The sequence below is a fragment of the Rhipicephalus sanguineus genome, chromosome 11 (assembly GCF_013339695.2).
Source record: "Rhipicephalus sanguineus isolate Rsan-2018 chromosome 11, BIME_Rsan_1.4, whole genome shotgun sequence".
Lineage (NCBI taxonomy): Eukaryota > Metazoa > Arthropoda > Arachnida > Ixodida > Ixodidae > Rhipicephalus > Rhipicephalus sanguineus.
In genome coordinates this window covers 45,784,812-45,808,287 of record NC_051186.1, presented here as the reverse complement: position 1 = coordinate 45,808,287, position 23,476 = coordinate 45,784,812, and the positions used below count along the sequence as shown (strand labels likewise).

At 50.2% G+C, this 23,476-nt stretch overlaps 1 protein-coding gene across 2 annotated transcripts in view; it reads right to left on the bottom strand.

Moving 5' to 3' along the window:
• Nucleotides 1-22,264, bottom strand: part of LOC119374231 (cytochrome P450 2C13, male-specific) — a 32,973-nt gene extending 10,709 nt beyond the window's left edge. The window contains exons 1-3 of one of the 2 annotated variants that reach the window (XM_037644311.2): nt 22,093-22,264; nt 16,735-17,109; nt 6,349-6,832 (exon numbers count right to left, since the gene is read on the bottom strand). In XM_037644311.2, the coding sequence (XP_037500239.1) occupies nt 6,349-6,832; nt 16,735-17,071 (821 nt within the window). In that variant the 5' untranslated portion in view covers nt 17,072-17,109; nt 22,093-22,264. Of the gene's footprint in view, nt 1-6,348; nt 6,833-16,734; nt 17,110-21,677; nt 21,797-22,092 lie in introns of those variants that run through there. The other variant, XM_037644312.2, reaches the window with a different exon arrangement.
• Between the last annotated feature and the right edge of the window lie 1,212 nt (nt 22,265-23,476).

Below are 23,476 nucleotides of genomic sequence, written 5' to 3'. Positions count from 1 at the left end.
ATGAACAAATACCGGGATTTGAGAAGTTCAGTGCTGTGCTTAGAAAAACTTATTAGCACAGACGGTGCACACAGTTCCGTGCTACCTAACGGTCCACGGTGCCGGAGTTCAGCTAGCGTCGCTAATGCATTCAATATTGAAAACCGCCATGTTGGCTTGGGGTAGGCCACGAAAATCGGTTGTTCCATCCAATAAATCTCAAGAAATATGAAGATATAAACTCCAGGGTTAGTATTGCTGCGTCGCTCTTCGCACCTTTTTAACTTAACATCTTTTCTCCCCTTTCCCCTCCCCCCGTGTAGGGTAGCAAACCGGGTATAACCTGGTTAACCTCCCTGCCTTTCCTTCGCCTTTATCTCTCTCTCTCCGGAGATTTCGACCAGCTGGCGTTCTTTGACGTTCTCTGACATCGCACAGCTAGTACTTGGCTAGTACACGGTGTCCAAGCATTTCCGCCTCCACCGAAAACGCGGCCGCCGTGACCGTCATTCGCTCTCGCGACCTTCGAGTCAGCAGTCGGCGGGTGGCGACGCCACCTTGAACCCGCACCAGACGCCGCGACGCAGTAGATTTTTGACGGCGTCTATTAGGTACACGCGCGGAGATTTCGGCGCGAAGTTTAAAAATGAAAATTCGACCTCGATTTTCTGCTCTAATAATAAACCTATGGTGACGAAATTAACATTAGAGTTCTCCATTAACATTAGAGTTCAGAGTTCTCAATAAATGAGCCTAATGAGTGCTCGAACGCGTCAAAAAATTATTTTCGTTGTCAGGGCTGGCGTCTGCTCGACGCGCAAACCGCGAGAACACGAACGCATGCGAAACGAATGCAGATTAGTCCCGCATCTCGCTTCACAAACTACACATGTCGCGTTAAATAATTATCGCAGTGTCACGTGCTACTGTTGGCGACGTCAGAGCACAGTCGTCTACGTAGAGGAGCGACGTCACAGCACTACCATCTACGTAGGGCCATTCCACCGTGTACGTCATCCCCTCATTCTCTGGGCGTGCGCCCGCGAGAGGGCAAGCAGCGTACAGCTTGAAATCTGACCCATTTCCGCGGCGCGTAGCACTGCAAATTTTGGCAGACGTGATCGTGAACGCTCAGTGTGTGCATTGCGCTCGTCAGCTCAAAATTGCCAAACCTGGTGAGGTGCCCTTGAAAACTGAAAGATTGAGAGCGCCCTCTACCATAGCAACATACCTTGCGACTGCTTCGCTTGAAGCCAGTTGAAGCGCCACCACCATCCTGCACCCATTCCACAGAATCCACAGTTATTTCTGCGGTTTTCGAGAAACATTGCTGTAAGCCATTATTCGCCGTTGCTAATATCAAGGCACTTCTTGACATCCTTGATCAGAGCACGCGTCCTTCATATAGACATTGTCATGTTTCGCAAGTTAAAAGGAAAGGAAACGATTTAAACCTTCAGTCATTGGCAGATACGTCATGGACGGGGCATTGCAAGCAACTCAGCTTAGCCGAACGATATTCGGACACATTCGGATACATTTCCAGCCAAATGGTGCCGCATGTACCACGAATGTGTGAAGCTATAATAGAGACGGCTCGTCATACGCTAAATGTGACCGTCGGTGCCAACGCGAACGATGCGAAAATTACGCGATGAAAGACGACGTCATTGTGACCTGTCTCTGTGGCGTCACATATAGACAAAATTAGTGACGTCAGCACGACGTCACATGACGGCGTCGTCACACAGCCTCGTCGTTTGTTCCAAGATGGGCCGATCCCGGAGGCAGCGCGAAATACAATTGATTGACACTAAGAATAAGCAAAAGAACGTGTCTTTCGCCTTCTAGTCTTCATAGGCATAAGGCGAATGGACACTCAGAACGAAAGCCTTAGATGACTCATCAAACGCAAAAAGCGACCGTTGGCGTCAATACGAGTGATGCAAAACGTCATGATGTAATGAAGTCACCTTATGACGCCTTCATGACATCACTATGACGTCAGATCACGTGACGTCACATGATGACAGGAGAGGGCGAGATCAATGGAGAAGGAAAAGAAGAATATGGTTTTCGCCTTCCAGTCGCCTTAATGCACAGCACAGGGCGTATACCTTTACCGTTCAATAAAGGTCATCCTGTCATCTCTCTTAACAATTTTATTTTAGTTATTTATTCATCCACTTATTGCTTACAAGAAACGAACGAGCATTGTTACGGCCACTAATATACATTTTCCAGGAACTGGCACTTCGCAATGCACTTAACGTGAAAATATGCTCAGTAGTGAAAGGAGATCTACCCGCTCACCCCCTCACCCCCGCGTCCCTCCCTCTCCTTCTCGAGGCATGCGGGAGTAAGTGTTGCCATTCGTCCTCCCGTTCCTCTCATTTTGACGAAGGACCAAGCAGTTACCCTCCGAACTTTGCGCACGGCACGCATGCTTCTGCAGTTCGTCCTTCGAGGGAGTAAAGCGCCCTTTTTCGGATGAACTGCGCAGTTGCTCCCGAAAACTTTTTAGAGTGTGGAATGCGTAGGGGACCACGTGAGTTTTAAGCTTGCCCTTCAGCTCTTTCAGCTAGAACGGAAACTTAAGAAGATTGCTTCCTCTTGATTACGAGTTGCCTTGAATGACCTGCTCAAGATCCCGTGGTGAGAAACATGGAGCCGTCGCTGATACGCCCTCCGCACTTAAAAGGACACGAAGGAAGAAAAACAATTTTTCTCGTATTAGTAAATTATTCTTTCACAATACCAAAACCACCAACCTTTCTGCGAGAAGACGCTCGGTAAGCAAGAAAACGCGCAAGAACAAAAAGCGGGCGGTGACGACACGTTGAAGTTCCCGCACCAGTCGCCGTGACGTCATAGATTTTTGACGACGTCTGCTAGCTCATATATTACGTAGTTCCTAATCAGAAACCTTGAAGTATATTGCCCTCTGGTGGGGCCATAGACTTCACACACCAAGTTTCAGGAAATTTCATCGAGCCAACGTCGCCAAAGTACGAAAAATGCGCTTTGAAATCCGTGACGTCACGCGCGAAGATTTCGCCGCGAAATTTAAAAACTAAACTTTGATCATAATTTCCTCTTCTGCTAATAAACCTACAATGGTGAAATTAAAGACATTAGAGTTCTTAGAGTACAATTTATCAAAGTAAAAAAATTCATTGTTTCTCTTTAGTGTCCCTCTAAATCGCCAGGTGAGGGCACCGTCTATTTGTTCTTTTTTTTCTGCTCCGGCCTTTTTACAACAAAGCACACTTTGAGGAGAAACTTACGGTTAGTGCTTCATTTGCTCAGGCAATAATTGTTCTTGGCACCAGGTGGAACACAGCAGCCTTTATTCTCAATGATCGTTGCAGTATACAGCGTGATTCCAACGGCGAAATTATTCATTTTACATGCGCAAGCGTTGCTGTGCCGACTCAACGAGATAGCTGTCCGTCCGCTTGTATCTCAGTCAAGTAAGACAAATCTATCCAAAGAAACAGATGTACGAAACTACATTTTAGACGATAGTCTTTCTTGGGATACTTGAAGGCAGAAATTCTGGTCTGTCTGTCTGTCTTTCTGTCTGTCTGTCTGTCTGTCGCACGATTCAGCCACCCGGCCAAAGTTTAAGCACTTGCTGAACGCCCAGCCATCTTGAACTGGTAGCTGCGTTCATACTTGTGAACATTGTCGATCAAAAAGCAAATATTACGCATATCTGAGGCGCAACATTAATGCGTAAGTATTAGGTGGTGTGTTCCTTTACTAGAAAATACATACATACGTAATTCTAAAGACCCTAGTGTTTCTTAGGCTGCGCTGAAAATGCGACGCTATGAGCCAGATGCGGCGATTCAACACAGAGGAGGAGGACTCATGTAGTACGGACGGCAGAAGACTATCGTCTATCGACGACATTTGCAGCGAAGCACGCAGATACGCGGCCAATTTTTCGCCAAGAAAATGTAAAACTACATTTTCTGGGTGGTTCCGGCTTTCAAACTCAGGGCCCCACGTTCCGAAAGCGATTGTCTTACGTACAGGGCCATACTCTGTTTCAAGTTAAGAAAAAAAAAATGACAGCTCCGCCTCAAACCGTCACTAATGTCCCTTCCACAGAAAATTTGCATAAGTGCTCCGTCCCACACCACATCTTCATATTTGTAACGCCAAGCACTTATCGAGAGTTTCAGATGACTTTTTGCTTAGGTTGTAACCGAGTTTGTCCTAGTGTTCATTTAAGTAAGCTATCAGCTAAAAGGATGTCCCTGCATACGAGAGTACATCGCCCGCATACGGCGCTCTCGAATGTCAAGCTCGCTTTTCTGCAACAACGGTACTCACGGGGGGAAGTCAACATTTCGCCCTCCATAGTTTCGCAGTTAAAGGGTCACTAAGGCGAAACAATAATTTAGTTTAGACTGGTAAATTATACTCTGAAAACTCCAGTGTCGTTAATTTCACCACCATAGGTTCGTTAATATGATAATACCAGTGTCAAAAGTATCGCTTTTAAATTTCCCGTCAAAATCTCCGATGTTGACGTCACGGATTTCAAAATGTTCTTTAGCATTTTGGCCGCATTTGCTCAACGAAATTTCCTGAAACTTGGTTTGTGAACTCTCTGGCTCCCTCAGGAAGCAATGTACTTCATTTTTACCGATTAGGAACAACGTAGGCCTTACTAGGCGCCGTCAAAATCTATAACATCATGGCGACTGGTACGGCAACTTCAATGTGGCATCGCCACGCGTATTTTCTTTTTGCGCGTTTACTCGCTAACCAAGCGTCTTCTCGCGGCGAGCGTGATGTCCTTGGTATCCTGTAAGAGTAATTTTCTAATACGAGAAAAATCGTTTTTTCTCTTTAATGTCCTTTTAAGTCAGCTGCCAGCTCGAAAGAGTTCCCTACTTGTGAGAGTGCATCGCCCAGCTTTCGTCTGTCTCGAATTGCAAGTGGTCGTTGAAGCTGGCTTTCCTACATCAATGGTATTCGCGAGGTGAAGTCAACTTTACGTACTCCATAGTTATACAGCTGATAACCTCTCAGACAAATTAGTGTGCATACGTTCACGCGTGTGATGTGTATGTGTGTGTTAGAGGTGTGCACGGGCTCCGGGTAGCCCGAAAGCCCGAGCCCGACCCGGCCCGCGGGCCGGGCTCGGGCGGGCCGACGTATTTTCACCTCGGGCCCGGGCCGGGCTCGGGCTACTTGGAGTTTTAGCGGGCCGGGCTCGGGCCCGGCGCACAGCCCGACTCAAGCCCGAAATATAGAGAATGAGCGGGAATCGTTTTCCAGCACGCATACAGCGCCTTTTCCGCGACCGCCCTTTACCGCTTTTCCTTTCCAATGCAATTGTTCAGCGAGTGGAGCGACAGTGGTGAGAATGTAGCAGTTACAAAAAAATGAGCTCTCCGATTATCTCTCTATGGAATCGCCCTATTGTCCATCTGAAGTTTTAATCTTCTGGAAAAACAAGCAGCAGAGATATCCCAAGCTTGCCAGGCTGGCAAAAAATATATTAGCAATTCCGGCGACGAGCAGCGAACGTAACTTCAGTTCGGCAGGCTACATAATGCGAAAGCGCCGCACTTCGCCGTTGAAGCCGGAATCGTTGGACTGCTTGCTGTTTTTGCACGACAGTTTGTAATCTGTGTAATAGAGACTGTTCGCCGTGTGTCGTTTGATCATATTTGATATGCTCAATGAAATGCCCAATTACTGGAAAACGATGTTTTGTTTTCGCAGCGAACCTACAAAAAGCCGGGCCGGGCCGGGCCGGGCCGGGCCGGGCCGGGCCGGGCCCGGGATTGTGTTATTGTACGTCGGGCCGGGCCGGGCGGGCTCGCAGCCCTTTGCCGTCGGGCGCGGGCGGGCTTTCGACAAAGTCAGCGGGCCCGGGCCGGGCTCGGGCTCGGAAATACGGCCCGTGCACAGCTCTAGTGTGTGTGCCTGCCTGGGGTGAGATTTTGGACACCAAAATTCCCCAAAGTTAAACGGCAAAGTTAAACGCAAAGCTAAGCGGCTGTGTTCATGCTTCTTGCGTCCTCGTCATTCGTGCTGTTTAACTTTGCAGATGTCGCACCAACTTGCCCAAACCAAAGCACTCCGCTATGTTGTCAGACTTCGAAATTTAAGCCAATCAGAGAAGCCCTAGCAGCCCACTGGGCCAATCAGAGTTGACCAATGGCGGAATTTGACAATGTACAGAATAGCGCCCTTGGTGTGCGGGTATTACGCGTTTTCGTGCTGCGCGCATGCGCATAGGTGTGCGCGTGCGCATTAGCGAACTGTTGCCAACACGCGGAGAGTTGGCAAGCGGTCCGCGTGCCTGACAGCGCAGCGGGCGCACACGACGCCCTCACTCACCACGTCCACAGCTGCGGCAGTACGTCATTGTTGAGCAACGGCGTCGCCTTGGCAACCAGGCGAACCAGACGGGCCAGATCGGCTTCGTCTTCGACGTCGGCCGGAGCCACGTCTCGTCTGTCTTCTGCTTTCGTCGCGTCGTCTGCTGGCACTGCCCCTCCATCCGTCTGCTGTTGTTCGTTCTCGTTACTTTTGTCGCCTGCTCTGGGTGCAGCAGACGGCGACGCGTTGTTGTCCGCGCCTTGTTCGTCTTCGTACTCGACGTCGAACAAGAGTCCGGCCATGGTGGCGACCACGGCCTCGAAGATCAGCGGCTCCGGGTCGAAAGGGCGACCGCTCTGGGCCGCCACTCCACCGACCAGTCGGTGTGCCGCGTCCTGGACTCGGTCGAGAACGCTGAGCTTGCCGAAGCAGAAGTCCCGCAGAGTGTGAAGCACGAAGCGCCGGTGCTCCGTCCACTCGTGACCTTCGCTATTCGAGATACCTGCGTTTGAAAGAACGAAAGAAGGGGAATCTAAGGGCTCGTTTTGTAAGGTGAAAGCCTAAAATCCTTAGATGCCTCATGAAACGAGAGAATTGACCGTCGGCGGCGTCAGCACGAGGGATGCAAAAAATCGTCATCACTTGATGACATCACCGCATTACGTTTGATGACGTCACATATCACAAACATTGTTACGTCATGATGACGTCATGGTGATGTGATATGACCTCACATAATGTGACGTCATCATTGTGGCGTCTTCACATGATATCTTCGCTTGGTCAAAGGTGGGCCGATCGCGGAGGCAGTGAAAAACCAGGTGAAGCTCTGCACTGCCTCCATGATCTTCTTCTGCTGTTGGTGCTTAGGCGTCTAGGTTTTTCGCGAATTTATGTACCAACTAGCTCACCAACAAGTTCTGCTAAAAGGTACAGAAAGCTTGCAATGCCTCCGATCCTGGAGGCAGTGCAAAACCGCATTAACTGCAGGGACGGAACCTGCAACCTTCGAATAATGTATCCGATGTTCTATCAATTGAGCTACGCCGGCGGTCGTCCTCCCATCCACATTATCGGGTTTATCTGCGTTATACCCGATAAACCGATATACCCGATAAAGTGCGCGGGAGCACGACCGCCGCCTTAGCTCAATTGGTAGAACATCGGATGCGTCATTCGAAGGTTGCAGGTTCGGTCTAGGCCGACGGCAAGTTGTCTTTTCGTCCACTCTAATTTCGCCACACTTATGTCGCAATTAACACAAATAACATCCCCTATGCTTTCGTCGGCTTGATTGTCTATTGGTTCTCATTAAAGGCTCTGCATTCGAAAGGGAATACTGCTCCGAATGACATGCGTATACATGCAATTAAGAGATACGGTTAATTCTCTGTATGATTAAACGAGTCGCGAATCACACACTCGGGCTTGGTGAAAAAAAAAAACACATCCTGCGGAAAGCTGACACCGCTATGAACAACTCAGCCAAATCTTGCAGTGGCGCTCGGCAAGGAGCGTTTAGAAGCGAAGCGCGAAGTTGACATTTCCTCAGGTGCACCCTCTTTTCGTACAGAGGCCCGTGCTCGCTCTCCACAAGCACTTGCCGTTGGGCTAGTGAGTTCATACTGTGTACTGACTATAAAACTATGACCACTTAGCGCAAAACAGCCTTGCTCCTTTCCCCTCCTCTCTTCATTTGTTTTGCACTGTGACCACAGTTTTATGGTCAGGACACAGTGCTCACTCTCTTTGGAGCTGCCGGCGCCTGCTGTGTGACGTCGAACAGCAGATATGTCCGACATAAGTCAAGAGCGGCGTTTGTATCAGACGCGCTTCTTGCCACGGGGTGCCGCCACTTGCCGGCGCCGCACTCCATAGCCTGCTAACGTTACACAATGAGCCACACTTGCGCACAGGAATCACAACGGGAGAGGGCTAACACATTTCATCACGCGCGCTCAAGGTCACTGTGACGCACGCTGACGTAACTCTTTTTCCCTCCGTGCCATCCCTCCCTGTGAAGCTTCTACCGCGTTCGTCGGGACGAGAGAAGAGAGAAGGCGTTTCAACACTCTAAGAAAAAATCGAGTATTTGGAGAGTATTTCTGCCACACAACTATAATCATCATCCACCTCGCCTTATCACCGCGGCCCCGGTACTTCCCGGTCACGAACGACCTGCGCGTTATCAGCGTGACATAGCATTATTGATAGGAAAGTGACGAGAGCTGGGTTTTCGAGAAAGGACACTCGAGCAAGCCAGATGACGATTATTGTTGTGTGGCAGAAATACTCCCCAAATACTCGAGCGCGCGACAAATCCGTGTAACTGCACTCGTTTCTGACGGGCTCGAGAAATTTCTGCGGCAATGGATTCGGGAGGCAATAAACTCCGCGGTACGTAGGTCATTTGATGATTACTACAAAAAGTGGTCCAGGGCCCCTTTTAACTAGCTATCCAGCTCGCGCAGGACACAGGGGTTTAGAGAAAGTCAAAATGGCGGCGCCCGTGGATTGAAAAAGTCACAGTTTTACCGCAAAGGCGAAGCAATGAATGCGATAGCAACAAATTTAAGTGAGGCTGGCAGCTAACTGTTTTGTATCCGATCTCGCGTAACTACAAAACGCTGGTGTAAGAGAATACGGCCGCTCCTGGGAGCCATGCTCTCCGCATAGTCACTTCGTGTTGAGAGCGCAGCACGTAGAAAGGTATTGGCCTCGAGATCTTGGGGTGGCGCCCTCTCGCGTGTGACGTCAGAGCGGGGACTCCGCTCTCAACCGCGCTGCAGTAGCCGCTGCTCCTGTATGCGGAGCGTCTGCTTCAGGCGGGAAATTTGTCGAACGAACAGCCTCGCGACGGTCAACTAACGCCTGCAACGAATGTTTTCGAGTGTAATCTTGAACTTGTTTTAGTTGCGGCCCAATCGACAGGGCCAAGAAATCCCCCGGATGGCCGACGAGTGCGCCGATGCCACCGACCGCATTGCTGGTAAGAAAGTGAAACTATGTGTGAGTGTTCTCGCTCGTTATCTTGTTTCCGCCATACGATACTAATTAGCTTGGGTGTTTCTTCCGACATTTCAGTAAGCGTGCCGTTCTCCAGCATCTACAAGTATGTAGATTAAGCTTGTGAAAGGTCGCGGTGCCTCATCGAGGGCGAGGCGGTGTACCACGCAGGTCACGTTGTTGAATGCGTGGTCGAGGCCGTCAACGGAGATCGCATCACCGTCGCAGCTCTCGTCCTGCAAACAAGCGCGCAAGTGCCGCCTTGTTGCACACCACCCTGCCGATGCCCATGATCGCAGTTTGTCCCGTAATGTTGGTTCAGTGAGAACGATTTTACGTCGTAGTTCATGTTAACACCGCACAGGGCCGTCGCATGGGTATTAGAATATAACAAATAGTTAATCGCTGATTATACCACGCACAGGGCCACAGATATTAACGTGGCAAAGGCAAGCTGGCTCGAGTTTCACGCCACGCAGCCTAACGAAAAGCTTAAAGAGCTTCGCTTTTAAAAAAAGCGTCTGCACTGCCTCAGGTGAAAACTTTTAGAGAATGTGCACCAAACAGCGGCAACAGGTTTCGCTTATGAATTTATGATAAGCAGTCGGCTATGCGCGCACTTGCCTTCATAAGTAAAATACGTATGTACACCTTCCAAATGCAGCCGTAGTCTCAGATATCGTGCGCCGCTCAGCTGAGCTCACGAGGCAACTTTCCTGCGAGGCGATTCGGAGGCCGCGTCGTCGGCTCCTTGTCTAGGGGCCTTCGCGGCAGGTTGTGGGACGGCACCGCACCATGGCGTAAGTCATCTATTAAGCGTTGGCAAGGCGCTTAAACGCGGTCACAAGCTTACCTAAGAGTGGCGCGTACGGTGGGTAGCCTCAGGCCTGGCCGACCACCCGACCTTGACCGCTGGATTAGTGGACCTCCCCACCGCTCGTTACTGGACTTCATACACGAAGCAAATTTATATGTGTATTTCTGAATAAATATTATGCCTAATGGTAGACTTTCGAAAAAAAAAAAGAAGTCACTGTCCGCGAAGTGCTTGCTGCACACAATCGATGAAGGCGTGGGGCGCTTTCCCATTCTGAGCTTGACTATCCACTTCTTCAGCTTTAGGTCCTTAGGATAGTTGTGAAAGCTTTTCACGATCTGACGAAGTACACTGAGGCACAGAGCAGTACATCACCATCGCGCAGCACTCGCCGCGGAGACAAGCGGCCGCAGTTCTAAGAAACAAAGAGCTGTGGTTATAAATGAACGTTAAAAGCAGACCCACGGTTGTTCGAACAGCGTCAGTAGCCACCATACGGAAGATAACCAATTTAAATGCTTTTTATTTGTTTAGAGATTTACCACAACGGTGGTTTCAACACGGCGCTGGGCCCACGCAGACGAAAGCGCGCGAATCCCCGCTCTGACGTCATACAGGCGCCGTGTTGCAGCGTCGCCATCGGTCGCACACCAGGCCAGTACGAGCCGCCCGCTGTGATGGCTTTCGAGATAGCGCGCGCGCCAGCGATCGCGACCGCGTCCTTAGATTCAAAGTTCAAAGTTGCTCCTCGCGCGACACTCCCCCCCCCCCTCGCGTCTTTTTTCATGCTCGTTAAAGAAGGGTGGCGTTTCCTGTCTGCTTCGACGGCAGCGACGAAAACGGGACGGCTTGTTTGATCTCTGCTTCGGCCGCGTTCGTCGTCCCCGCTCGCGCGCTTTTAGCCGTGGTAGAACGTACGATGCGCGGGGGGGATTTTATCGATTTGAATTTCATACCGGAAGGACATGACGGCGACGGCGACGGCAACCGCAAAAACCCGTCGAGACCACTGATCTCCACTAAGAGGAGCTGGATGGCGCATCGAGCACGCGGGCGTGAAGCCACCGGAAGCCGTCGTTTTTGTCCCGGAAGAGAGCTTTTCTCTTCTTTTTAGGGGCGAAGCTCCTTATAGCGGCACCCGTTCGTCCCTCGTAGCGTAGTATGTAACCAGTCTTACGCTTTGACCTGCAAGGTGGTGCCGGTGGGAGATTTTTCCTGTGCGTTGTTGAACAATAAAATATTCGCAGCGTTAGCTAAAAGCCGACTTCTTCTGTCTCTCATTCCCATTAGCAGCCATTCTTTACCTCCAAGGTAGTGCCTGGTGAGATTTCTCCTGTGCGTGATTAAACAATAAAATTTTTGTTCAAAACGCCGTTGATTGATGAAATAAACCAACAAAAGACGCCAGATGTTTTGTAAAAGCAAAACGAAAGAACGCCAGATGTTTCTAAAGCAAAACGAAAAGACGCCAGCTGCTTAACGAAAGACGCCAGATGTTTTCTGAGCAATGGTTTTCTAAACAATGAAAATTCACAGCGTACATGTAAAATAAAGTGCGCTTCAAGTCGTCATAACTCATCGAACCTTTAGTATAAACGCGCCCGATCTCACGTCGGTGATGATGTACTGGGCAGAATTCACGGAAGATTCACGGTTTACCGATGAACCTCCACAGCTTCGCCCACTCATCATCATTCACTCCGTGGATATGCTGTGATTTTTTTAAAGAAATACCTGCCCGTAGCGCAGTAAACTGTACGAATCAACCGGAAAAGTCGCCACGGAAGACATTTCACGCGTAAGTACCTCAAAGTTACATTACTTTTTACGCATTTTGTACGTTGCAGCACTCCACCGTACGGTGTCGGCACGGCGTCTGTCATCTTTCGTGTAGCGTTCGTCGGCGTCTAAAGTGAGGCGTAATCGCAGAGTTTGAAAAAATAAAAAATAGAAACGATCACGACAACAGCTGCCACCCGAAAATATTTTAATTGCGCGACTGAGACAGACAGAAGACGCCGGCTTCCGGGACAAACAGGGGACCTTCCGGTGGCTTCACAAGCGCCCGCCTTGCAGAGCGGGGATGCGCCGTCCAGCCTTTTTAATGGAGGTCAGTGGTCGAGACTGTCCATATAATTGCTATCGCAATAAAAATTACACAATCTCCCGCTAAAAGGGACCATGAGGCGATGCGAAGCCGGAGTACTTGCACGATCGCGTTCCGTTGGCGTTCGCTGGGCGTGCTACCGACCTCGGGCATGCTACCGACCTCGCGTCGTGGAACGCGAAGAGGAACGCTACGCGCGTCGTGTCTTTCCTCTAGCCTGGCCGTTAATTGTCACAGGGCGAGCGGGGAACGCGGTCTACAGGCGCGCGAGAGGAGCGTAGGAGAGGAGAGAGGGGGGGGGGAGGGGACGCGCATGCGCTAGCGCTCATCGCAGCGTTTCGCAGGAGATAATAGAGAGTTTTAGTTTAGCGCGCGCAAATCTGTACGTACGCAACGGCCTGCGTGCTGCGTACGTTAGAGTTGAGGCTGTCTCCTACATTTTTAGTTTACCGTACGCAACAACCGAAACGTGGACTGCGTAGGCGTCAGCACCTTCGTCTCGGCGTGTTTTTCTGCGCCATCTAGTGGCTAAGAAATAACCTACAATAGCCGATCATAGTTGACACAAGTCAAGGCACGAGACAAGGCAAGATTTTACGATGGCGCAAATTTTGTTGAGGTGATCTGTGGTGAACGGTGACGGTTGGTACGACTTCTACGAGGCGAGCAGCAGCGAGGGAGGAAAAATGCCTTCCAGCATCCTTTCGAATCAGCGCCTTTTGGCCATTGTTTCATGGGAAAAGACAGACGATTTGATGCTCACAAACCGAGGGCGGTGGCTTTTGAGGGGCGACTGCAGTCTCGACGACATCGAATATCTCCTGCATCTTTGCAGCGATCACTGCCCACTGCACTGGGTCCGCGAACGGATTCAAGCTACTCACGTAGGCAAGGAGCTCCAAATCGAGGGCAATTCCGAAATGGACACGGAATTTATTCGCTGCCATGACCGCCGTGCCGCTTGTGCTGCTGTCGGACGCAGCCATTTTGCGTGTCTCGACCGGTCGAGATCTCGCGAGAGAAGCGCCCGTAAGGTACGCAACGACCGTAGCGGGCGCAACGTAAGCGCCGAGATCTAGCGTGCGCATCTCTTGCGCGCGCAAACGCACGCACCTCTCTTAGGTTCAGCGCATGCGCAGTCTTGCTCTCTCTCACCCGTTGCGTGTGCAAGGCCGTTGCGCGCGCTAAACTAAAACTCTCTAATGAAGCGCGTGAGAGAGAGATGCGTAGGAGAGGAGAGCAGGGGGAGGAGGATGCGCATGCGCAGCAAGGGTGGTCACGCCGCACACCACCACCGGATTGAACTCGGCCGAAAGATGCTTCGCATCTAAAAATTAAGAGTATAATCAACGCGGGGTAGCCCTTTTCGAACAGATATATGTTCTGAAGCTGCCAAGAGTTGATGCTAAAGGGGCTGATATACTCCAGCGTAACGTCGACGCGCGCGCACGCTCGGCACAGCGACGCTACGCTAGCAAACGCGCAGCACTCTATAGTCCGACGCGCGGCGCGACCGACGCGTCCGGCGTCCGTCAGCGCGCCCCGGCTGCAGCCGGCGCGAGATGCGACATGCTGCAATCCGCGCCGGCGACGTTACCCAGACTGCACTCCGTCTGCGTCTCTTCGTGAAGAAGCGACGCCGAGTGCGTTCAAATGCGCATGCGTCAAGGCGACGTACTGCGTCGCGCAAGTGGGAGTATAGAGTGCTCTGTTTTCGCGTCAACGTAACGTGACGAACCTGACGTCGCCAACTCCCGCAGCCGCGGGCTGACGCGAACGCACGTCGGAGTATAACAGAGCCTTTAATAACGCCCGTCTGGGCCGCTGCCATAGCTTCCCCAATAAACACGATCAACTTTTCATTATTTTTCTTAAAAAACGAGGCAAGTGACAACTACAGGTACTGCATTAAACAAACAGGACGGTGAAATCAAGGAGGTTTAAAACCTTGGATGAAATGCAATCTTTTCCTCGAAATCTGAGCAACAAAACACCGCATCGCGGCAAACGTAAAATAATTTTGAAAAAGTAAGCACATCCTACTAATTTACGCGGCCGCTGCACCGTAACTGACGTCATTCTTTATCGAGTGTGCCTCTTATTCCGCTGTAGAATCAAATGCATATCGTACGTTCAAACATTTTAGTTTTCGTACATCTTTTATAGTAGTTATAAAGGTGCACGTTGCTAACGAAATAACTTTCCAACATCCAGAAAGCAAAAGCCCAAAGCAGCATAGTATTGGCGTATGATGACAAATGTTTTTTTCTAGCCAGAGAAACCTCTACGGTCATGGAAGGTGTTGTCTGGCTACGGTCACGGGAGGAATTTGGGTAGGAATTATTCTCAGAAAATTTGAGAACTCTTGCAATTTTCGTATTTCTGCTGTGAAGTCGGGGTAGTGCGCATAATCGGTGCAAATTATGTAGGCACACATGACCGAAGAGTGACGCTCCGGTGGGCACGCATCATTCGTACATTATGCCAATGGTGCACGGACACTTCAAGACAGTTCCGCAATATTATTCCATGTTCCGAGGAAAAAAAAAAAGGTCACAGTTTCGCAGCAAGGGCGAAGCAATGAATGCGATAGGAACAAATTAGAATGTCACACGAACGACGGCAAGCAGCTAGAAACTTGCAGCGTGCTACTCAATCACAAAGGATGCACGAAAAGAACACACAGGTAAACACAGGACGAGCGCGTACTAACAATTGTCACAGTTGTTACTTTGCGTTTGAGCAGCGCGCTCTAAATGTCGACTACGCAAAACCAGCTAGCCCCACTTTGGCTCTTCTAGCTAGCAGCTTACTTCTTTCGCAAATGCGGCCGCTGCAGTGATCGTGCTTCAACGTAAACTTTGCGGTGAAAGCACAAGACGTACAATCCTCCTCCCCTCAGAAGACAAGCGTGCGAGCACGGGCGAACACGCCCTGTAGGGCATCGGACGCGCGCAACGTTACAAGAAACGCTGGACGCACGCATCCCAAATCCTGCAAAACTCGAGCGGGGCGACAGCCTTTGATGATGATAATATGTGTGGCCAATCACTCTTTGTACAGGGTGGACTCGCTATTGGTGTCCTAGCCTAATAAAAATAAATAATAAATATAGACATGGCCAGGAGGCACCTAACTCCAACACTGTGCGTGTCTCCCGTGTCCTTCCACCTCGTCTCGTTTCCACAACACCAGATGTATCTATAGCATATATATTAGCTACCGCCGCGTCTAAAGCGCGCCCTTCGCGCCACCTCGCATATGAGTGAACACGCTGAAGCACCTCCGAGCTCTGCGTACCACCAGCGGTAAATGGTGTATATAAATAGCTCGCCGCAGTATATGCTGGAGGACGTAAGGAGCGTGGCACAATTGTCTCACGCGGAGCGCTGCCGGAGCGAAGGTGCGAATCCCCGGTCGCGCGCTACGAAATTTCTTCTGATTTATTTTTCTTTGTGGCTTATATATATATATATATATATATATATATATATATATATATATATATATATATATATATATATATATAATGTGTGTGTGTGTGTACACATTTCCGCATTTCCGGGACATGACAGCGACGGCAAAAATCAGCTGATAGTCCATATAATTGTTCTCGCAACAAAACAAAAGGTTTGCGTTCGCAGCCACACATAGCTGCATTGTCATAGCAGTTGGGCAACAGTTATTGTTTCTAAATACGGCTGAATCGTGAAGAGCACGAAGTTGCAGATAATACTACTGTTCCAAGGGGTATCGAAAATAAAGCACTTGAGACTGATAACTTTGGCGTCTCAGGCATGAACTGCGTGCTTAGAAGTGTGCTTTGCATTTTTCGCCTCTATCACTCGCCATCGTTTAAATACGCGTTTCTGAGACTATGTATCACAACTTACACTGTACAGAGACGACGAAACTACGCTTGCATGAACAAAATGCCACATAACGTTGCCGTTTGAAAGAACCTCTTTTCCCTACCCCATGCGGTGGCAAGCGCCAAGGGAATCGCTGCATGGGTTGCCGGTGCTATGCACTTCCTCACGTTTCAGTGTATACTGGAGCTGCATTAAGCGCAGCATTTAGAACTACATCAAGACCTACACAAGATCGACATTTCTTTATTGACCAGAGCTTTTCAGAAGAGTCACGCAAGGCGCGTGAAGATAGTGTCATTTTTACAACAGCGCAACAAAGTTTGTCATTCTGCACGCAAATTTATGCTTGAACATTAGCAATTTGGATTTTGGAGGGTTCGTGTGCTGTACGGATTTACATTTTTGCCAAAAGGATTTTACTTAGAAGAGGACGAAGAGATCGCTTGCCGGTTCATGATGACTATAATTTTTGTTTGCGACTAACGGGATTTTTCCGAGCTTTCCGCTTCGGTGTTATAGACTGATAAATGAAGTGAACGAAAGTTTCTCGGGGTACAACTCTTGCTGCTGCTATCGCAATCCCGGAACCGTTTATAGCTCACCTTGGTGATCAAGGAGGTAGCCCATGGCAGTGGAGTCTCGCGGTCTACCCACGAAGCAGTCTCCGAGCTTGACGTAGGCCTCGCGGATGGCCGAGTACGAGCCGAGGTGAACGTAGTCCTTGCCGAGCAGGCGGAACATGAACACGGGTCCATACTCTTGGGCGAGGGCATCCAGCTGCTCCAGGGGCTTGAGCCCCAGGGAGTAGCCGACCAGGGGTAGTCCCTGCGGTCCGGGAGGCAGGTCTCCGTCGCCGCGCCTCGGCTTGCGGGACCTGTCCAGGAGCCAGCGGAAGACGAGCAAGGCAACGCCCGAGGCGGCTACCAGGAGTAGCCACATGGGCGCCACTGTTCCTTGTTACGCGCTACCAGGGTAACCTGCATGGACAGAGGCACAAGTGGAATTATCCTTTGCTGAGCACAGTCTATTGACCTGATTACAACGAATTAAGGAAACCCTTTGGTTACAACCTAAGAAAAAATGTAAGCCCCGCCCACAGAACCATGGCGCGCCTGCCTGTGAAAGATAATCGTGCTAGATGGTTTCCTCTGGAACCACTAAAACTTTTTCTCGGCTAATGTAAATACTACGCATATTATGATTTAAAAGTTCGTCGTCACTATTCAAAGCATTACGTTTGGTTGAGCAGCGATGTCAGCATCGCTCACGAAATTCATCAGGACGTTCACGTTTTTTTACTTAAAACCAGCGACACAAACGTTTGTCTGTGTGAGGCAGTCAACTATCCGAAATAATCGAGAAGCGCTTGAAGCGCTCACGAAAACGACGAAGAACGTGCTACTGGACGGAGCAGTTAGGCAAATTCTCTGTGGGAGGGGCAGCGATGGCTGGAGGCGGAGCTTATATTTTTGCTTAGGTTGTGATGCATGCGCACTTGGACAGCTTCACCTGTCGAAAACGTTTTTTCTTCCTCTTATGCTAAGTAGAGGTGTGCGAATAGTGAAGTTTCATCTAGAATCGAATAGTGGCCAAAAATACCGAATCGAAAACAAGAGATTTTATTGGAAATTGAAAGAAAGAACAAAGTAATGAAACCTGCTCGTGTCCTCGAGCACATAATGCGGTGAGTGATTGCTACCGAAAGACTACAAATTGTCATGCATAAACACAAGATGTTCTACGTGACCTGGCTTCAGGCTCTTTCGCCGTGTTGTTAAGGTGTTTGCTGCAGTTGAGAGAGAGAATAAGAATAAAAGAAAGGCGGGGAGGTTAACCAGGGCTAAGCCCGGTAGGCTACCCTGCACTGGGGAAAGGGGGAGGGGAAAGGAATGTTAGAGAGAGGAGGAGAGAAAAGTCACTCTTTCAGCCGACGTAACAATTCCGCGTTTGACATCATAAACGGCGAATCAGTCCGGTATCCTTTAGAAAACGCAACAGCGCTTTCGAATTGCCTTTCGGAACTGCGATGGGCAGCCCCATGGTCCCAATATTTTCGCGACAGTGAAAGCGCTTCCGTCTATTTGATTTAGTGCAGTGCTGAGGTGAAGCCTCTCGTTCGCGTATGTCGTGGAGACGAACCTTGTTTCTATATACCCTTATCTAGGATTGACGCGGCTTGATACCTAAGTAAGCTGGCGCAGAACATGACACTGCAAAAGTGGCAAACATCACAGTTCACACACCATCGACTGTATTCTCTCGACCCATCTCTACGACTGCGGATACTACTTGGTCTTTCCCGGGAGGAAGATACAGTGTTGTGCCGTCTGCGCCTGGGTGCGGCATTCACCAACGCCTACTCATTTAAGACAGAGATGGCCGACAACGCCGAGTGCAACGGCTGTGCCGTTGATGAAACTACTGAGCACCTTTTGTGTTACTTCTGCAGTTGAAAACGTGCGCTCACTGGGCACCTCAGTAGCAGGGATGGCAAGGAATCGCAAATCAATTTTTGCGATACCTGGATAAAGTGCAGCTCCATGTTCTTTCCAGTATTTCAAGGGATCGTCATTTCTTGGGATCTGGGGTTCATAGAAGCACTTTTGAACCTCTTGACTATAAGGTCTGAGCCCAGTGTGCTGGTTATTTTTAGACGCTAGCAGTTCGACAGTGTCCCAGTCTGTTCCCTGGCCTTCTTTACTGGAGCCATGGCGTGTGGAAATGAGATAATGAGCTTTAAAATAAACATGCGCTCGCTTCTGAACCAGGATATCGGTGAAAGTTTTAACGAAAGGCCCACTGTAACGACGTTAGAGTTAGTTTTAGCCACCCCACCCTAACAAAGTTGTACCATTGACGTTTGTCGCGTTTTAGATATTCGTCCTGTGGAACTATTCGAAACTTCGAATATACTAGTTATTCGAAAGTCGAATCGAATTATTCGATTAGGTATGATTCGATTCGAATTCGAAACTCGAATATTCGCACAACCCTAATGCTAAGTAAATCTGTGATGCCTTGGTAAATGTGTACACATGTTGCAGTGGGTGGGAAGCATTAAACCACACACCCGTTGCGCAATTAGCATTGCGTGATGACTGGTTGTTATTTTACTGTTGTGCCACGCTATATTACATAGGTTAACGCGATTCCTTGCCCGACATGACGCCTGTATAGGGTCTTTTTGCAAATGTTTCGAGCACCAACGTAGCTTGTGGTAGAATACTCCACTGTCGCGCAGAGGTCCCGGGTTCAAATTTCATTCTATCTTGGGTATTTTGTAATCATTTTATTTTTTTCATGTCTATCGGTTACGCCACCGACGGCGACGGCGACGCCGCTCAACGCAGGAACGGGCGTCTAAGAGCTGCGCTCTAAAATGTCTTTGTGCTCCGCACATATAGACGAACAACTTGCCGAGGATGACTAATACTACTGCCCGTGCGCTCAGAGACTGAAATAGCATAAGGCACGTGGTTAAAGAAAATTTCATATTTCCTTTAGCTAACGCTAAGGCAAGCGCAGGCGAAAGCCTATACACTCACGGGGTACTCTTTAATTTACTCTGACGCTCTCAGTTGATTGCGTTGTCATCCACAACAGCCGCTTTTAAAGCTTCCCGCGCCTCACCCGGTATTGCACTAGCTCCGAGAACCGCCGACATTGACCAAGTGACGATGTCCTCCGATGACATCACAGCATGGCATCACCGAATGACGTCATAACACGGCGACATTGATGACGACATGACTTGGTGACGTGATTCCTGGCCCCATATTCGTGTCCCGGACACCTCCACATGCCAGATTTCTTTACCCATGAGGCTTCTTCCTTAGTAATATAACTTGCGTAAAATATGGAAAGGCTTGAAATGCGACGGCTAAAGAAACGAGAATTTTTCACTTCTTGCAGGGAGCAGCCATCTACCTTTGGCCGGGTACGGCTCGAACAGCTGGAGCGATCGACCCCAACAGCGTCCAGGTTTGTCTTTATCGCGTCTTAGTCGCTCGCCATCAGCCGCGAAGTCACCCCGCAGTCCCTGTGCTGGCCGCGCAGGTGCGCGTTTCCTAACCCTAAGCAACGCAGCAGAGGAACTTCCGGACGTGACGTCACCATACACATCACGATGACGCCACTGGTAGAACGACACGTCAATGTCGAAACTATAGCTCTATAGCAGTAGCGACGCGGCAAAAGTTACCCCCCGACTTACGCAATCATCACAGCTACTAAACAACCATAATCGCACAATCGATTTGTCCACTGCAAGTTGACATCTCACGGCAGCAGAATACCCGGCTAATAGCGTCATGTACACATACTGGCATAGGCGTGTGCACAGAGGGGGCAGGGGGGGGGGGAAGTGAGGCGGCAGCCCCCCCCCCCTAATCACCTAAGAGGGGGGCGCAAAATCTGCGCCGTACATTGACCCTTCTAGTCACCTAAGACGGGGGGGGCGCAAAATCTGCCCCATACATTGACTTAGGAGGGTGGGGGGGCGCTGCGATGCTTTGCCCCCCCCCCCCCCCCTGATGGGGAACCCTGCGCACGCCTATGCATACTGGCAGCCTGCACCTGTCAACTGGGACCTAAGCCTAACCAGAGTCCTTCAATGCAACGGGAGACGCCCGTTTGAAAGGCTCCGGAAAACGTTGGCTATAACCTAACTAATGACACTTCACTTGCAACAAGCGCTTCAGCTTTCCTGCAGCATTAAGACTTCTCGTTATGCGGACTAAAGCATTTGCGCAGCAAAAATTGAACTCCTCATCGCGACTGTAGGTCCGTAAAAGTTATCAACGTTCACCGCCTTATCTCATTTTGTAGAGTTCCTGCTTCTGAAACAGTACGCATCACGTTACTTCCGTTTCTGCAAGGCCGACATGGAATATCTGGGGTTTTACGTCCCAAAACCAACATATGATTAATGAGGCACGGCATGCCATAGTGGAGGGCTCCGGAAATTTAAACCATCTAGTGTTGTTTAACGTGCACTGACATCGCACAGCATACGGAACACTAGCATTTCGTCTCCATATGAATGCGACCGCCGCGGCCGCGATCGAACCCGTGACTTTCGGCTCAGCAGCCGATCACCGTAAGCACGGTACCACCGCGGCGGACGACATGTGGTCAAGAAGGACGTAAACAACGACTTACCGTTGACGCAGTTCTGATAGTGGTCAGGTTATCAATACCGATCACAACGCATTCATGTAAGCTGTTGACAACAGCACTGGCCCACAAGCTGACGCAAGAAGACAGCGCAAGCCGGTAACTTGACGCCCCGCAGTGGCCTTCCCGTCAACCCTTTACCGAATCGTGCTCGGCTGCTGACCCGATAGTCGCGGGTTCGATCTCGGCAGCGGCGGTCGCATTTCGGTGGAAGCGATACGCTATGGGCCCGCGTACTGTGCCATGTCAGCGCACGTTAAAGAACACGAGACGGTCGCAGTCCCCGAGCCTTCCACTACGGCGCGCCTCATAATTATGTCGTGGTTTTTCCACTTAAAACCCCATGGAGATATAATTAATAGCAACTTACCTTTCGAAGTAGTTGCACAACACACTCACACACTGACTGTTAAGACTATAGTTGGGATCCACAGGGGAGAAGTCACAACGCGACGTGACGCGGCGCAAACAAACACTTCCAACTGAGCACCACGACAAATTTAGAATTAAAAAAAGGAAAAGAAAGAGACACGTCATCGTCACCGCCTCTCAACCGCAGCGTGACGCAGTCGTTGTCAGCGACGACTCACCGCACCCAACTACATACTTAAACGCACGCACATAAGGTCCCTGTATAAGGGACTTTACACGCACACACACAAACGCGCGCTCTCTCGGGCAAACTGAGCATTCCTGCAGGGTTATATCAGAGCGTCGCGCAGCTAGCACTCTTTTTGTCAATCCTGCGCATGCGCGCGCGCACATGCTCAATCTTCCAGACTGACCTGAGAAATAAGATCCGCGTCCGCATTCGTATCCGTGTATCACTCTTGCTTCCAACAACCGTGCGACAGCGGTTTTCGCGATCTTGCAATGCGCCGTAGAGTCGCACTAGACTCTCCTCCGCAGGCCCCGGCCGCCTCCCTCTACCGGATCAAAAAAAGAAACCGCGACTTCACACCGCGAAAGCGAGTGGAAGACCTGGGGAGAGGAGGACGCAACGTCTTGAGATGCTGCTGGAAAAAAAAAAAAAAAAACGTCGCTAACGTCGTTGACGTCAGGGCCTCCGCGGGTCTAAACCCTTGGTCCTGCGGTTGAGTTAGAACGCTAAGAAACCCTTCCTTCTGTCCCTCTCGGCAGGTCGCGCATGGAAGCACCGCTATTTTTTCAACGCCGCGAGGGGGCGCTGGGCTCGGGGTGTGAGAGGTACTAAAGCCGGCTGTCGGAGACCCTCAGAACCGCGGCTCTAACGAGACCTTTCGTTTCTGTTTGGTTTGTTCCTGGCTGTTTCCAAGATGAGTGTAGCCGATGCTTCAAGCAGGCAAGGCATCCAGCGGCCGAGTCTGTCTGGTTGGCAGTCTTCCAGCGGTGGAACGCGTGAAGCCGACGGCGGCACGACGTCGTCTTCTTCCGGGCTTGCAGTAGCATGTCGCGTGACTACGGTTAGGTACAATACAGAAACAACCAGAATACAAGACAAGCAAGCAAACAAAGATAGGGATGGTATGCAACGCATACCGCAGCACTGAGCGCCGCGGCAGCTGGGAGGTCTTTAACGCCTTCGGAGGGCCGGAGAGTCGAGACCACGCGCGCGCGCCCGTGTGGTTTAGAAATAGAACGGCACACCTTGACGCGTCCGGGCTCGCGCCGCAAAACGTAAATCAACGCTTTGTTGCAGACGGCGGCTTTCACGGCTCTTACACGCGAAGCAAACGATATCGCCACGTGACAGAGTTACAACATCCGCGGAACGCGTTTGCGTCGCTAGAGAGGAGATCAGGAGGAATGCGCATGCGCGTAACTGTGACAGCTCCGTTTCGTCAGTCTCCGAAAGGGTAGGATGAAAAGTTTTAAAGGGACCGAAATCCAAATTTATAAGGTACCTGTTTCGTTCAGAGCAACGGAAAGCTTACCGGCCAGAGTGTTTAATCACGGCATGCTAACAAGGACCACGCCGTGAAACCTTTATCTTCAAATGTTTCGCAAACGCAACACACCCTGCAAACAGTGGGAGGTGAGCGCGACAGCGGTTCGTGTTTGTTTGCTTCGGTTTGCTAAGGCTGCGTCGACTCAGTGCGCGCACGTGCCGCTGCGCAACATGTACCACTAGTTGCCGCGAAAGCAGCGCTGCTTCTCAGCGTCAACTGCTTTTACCTCGTAAACAGCACA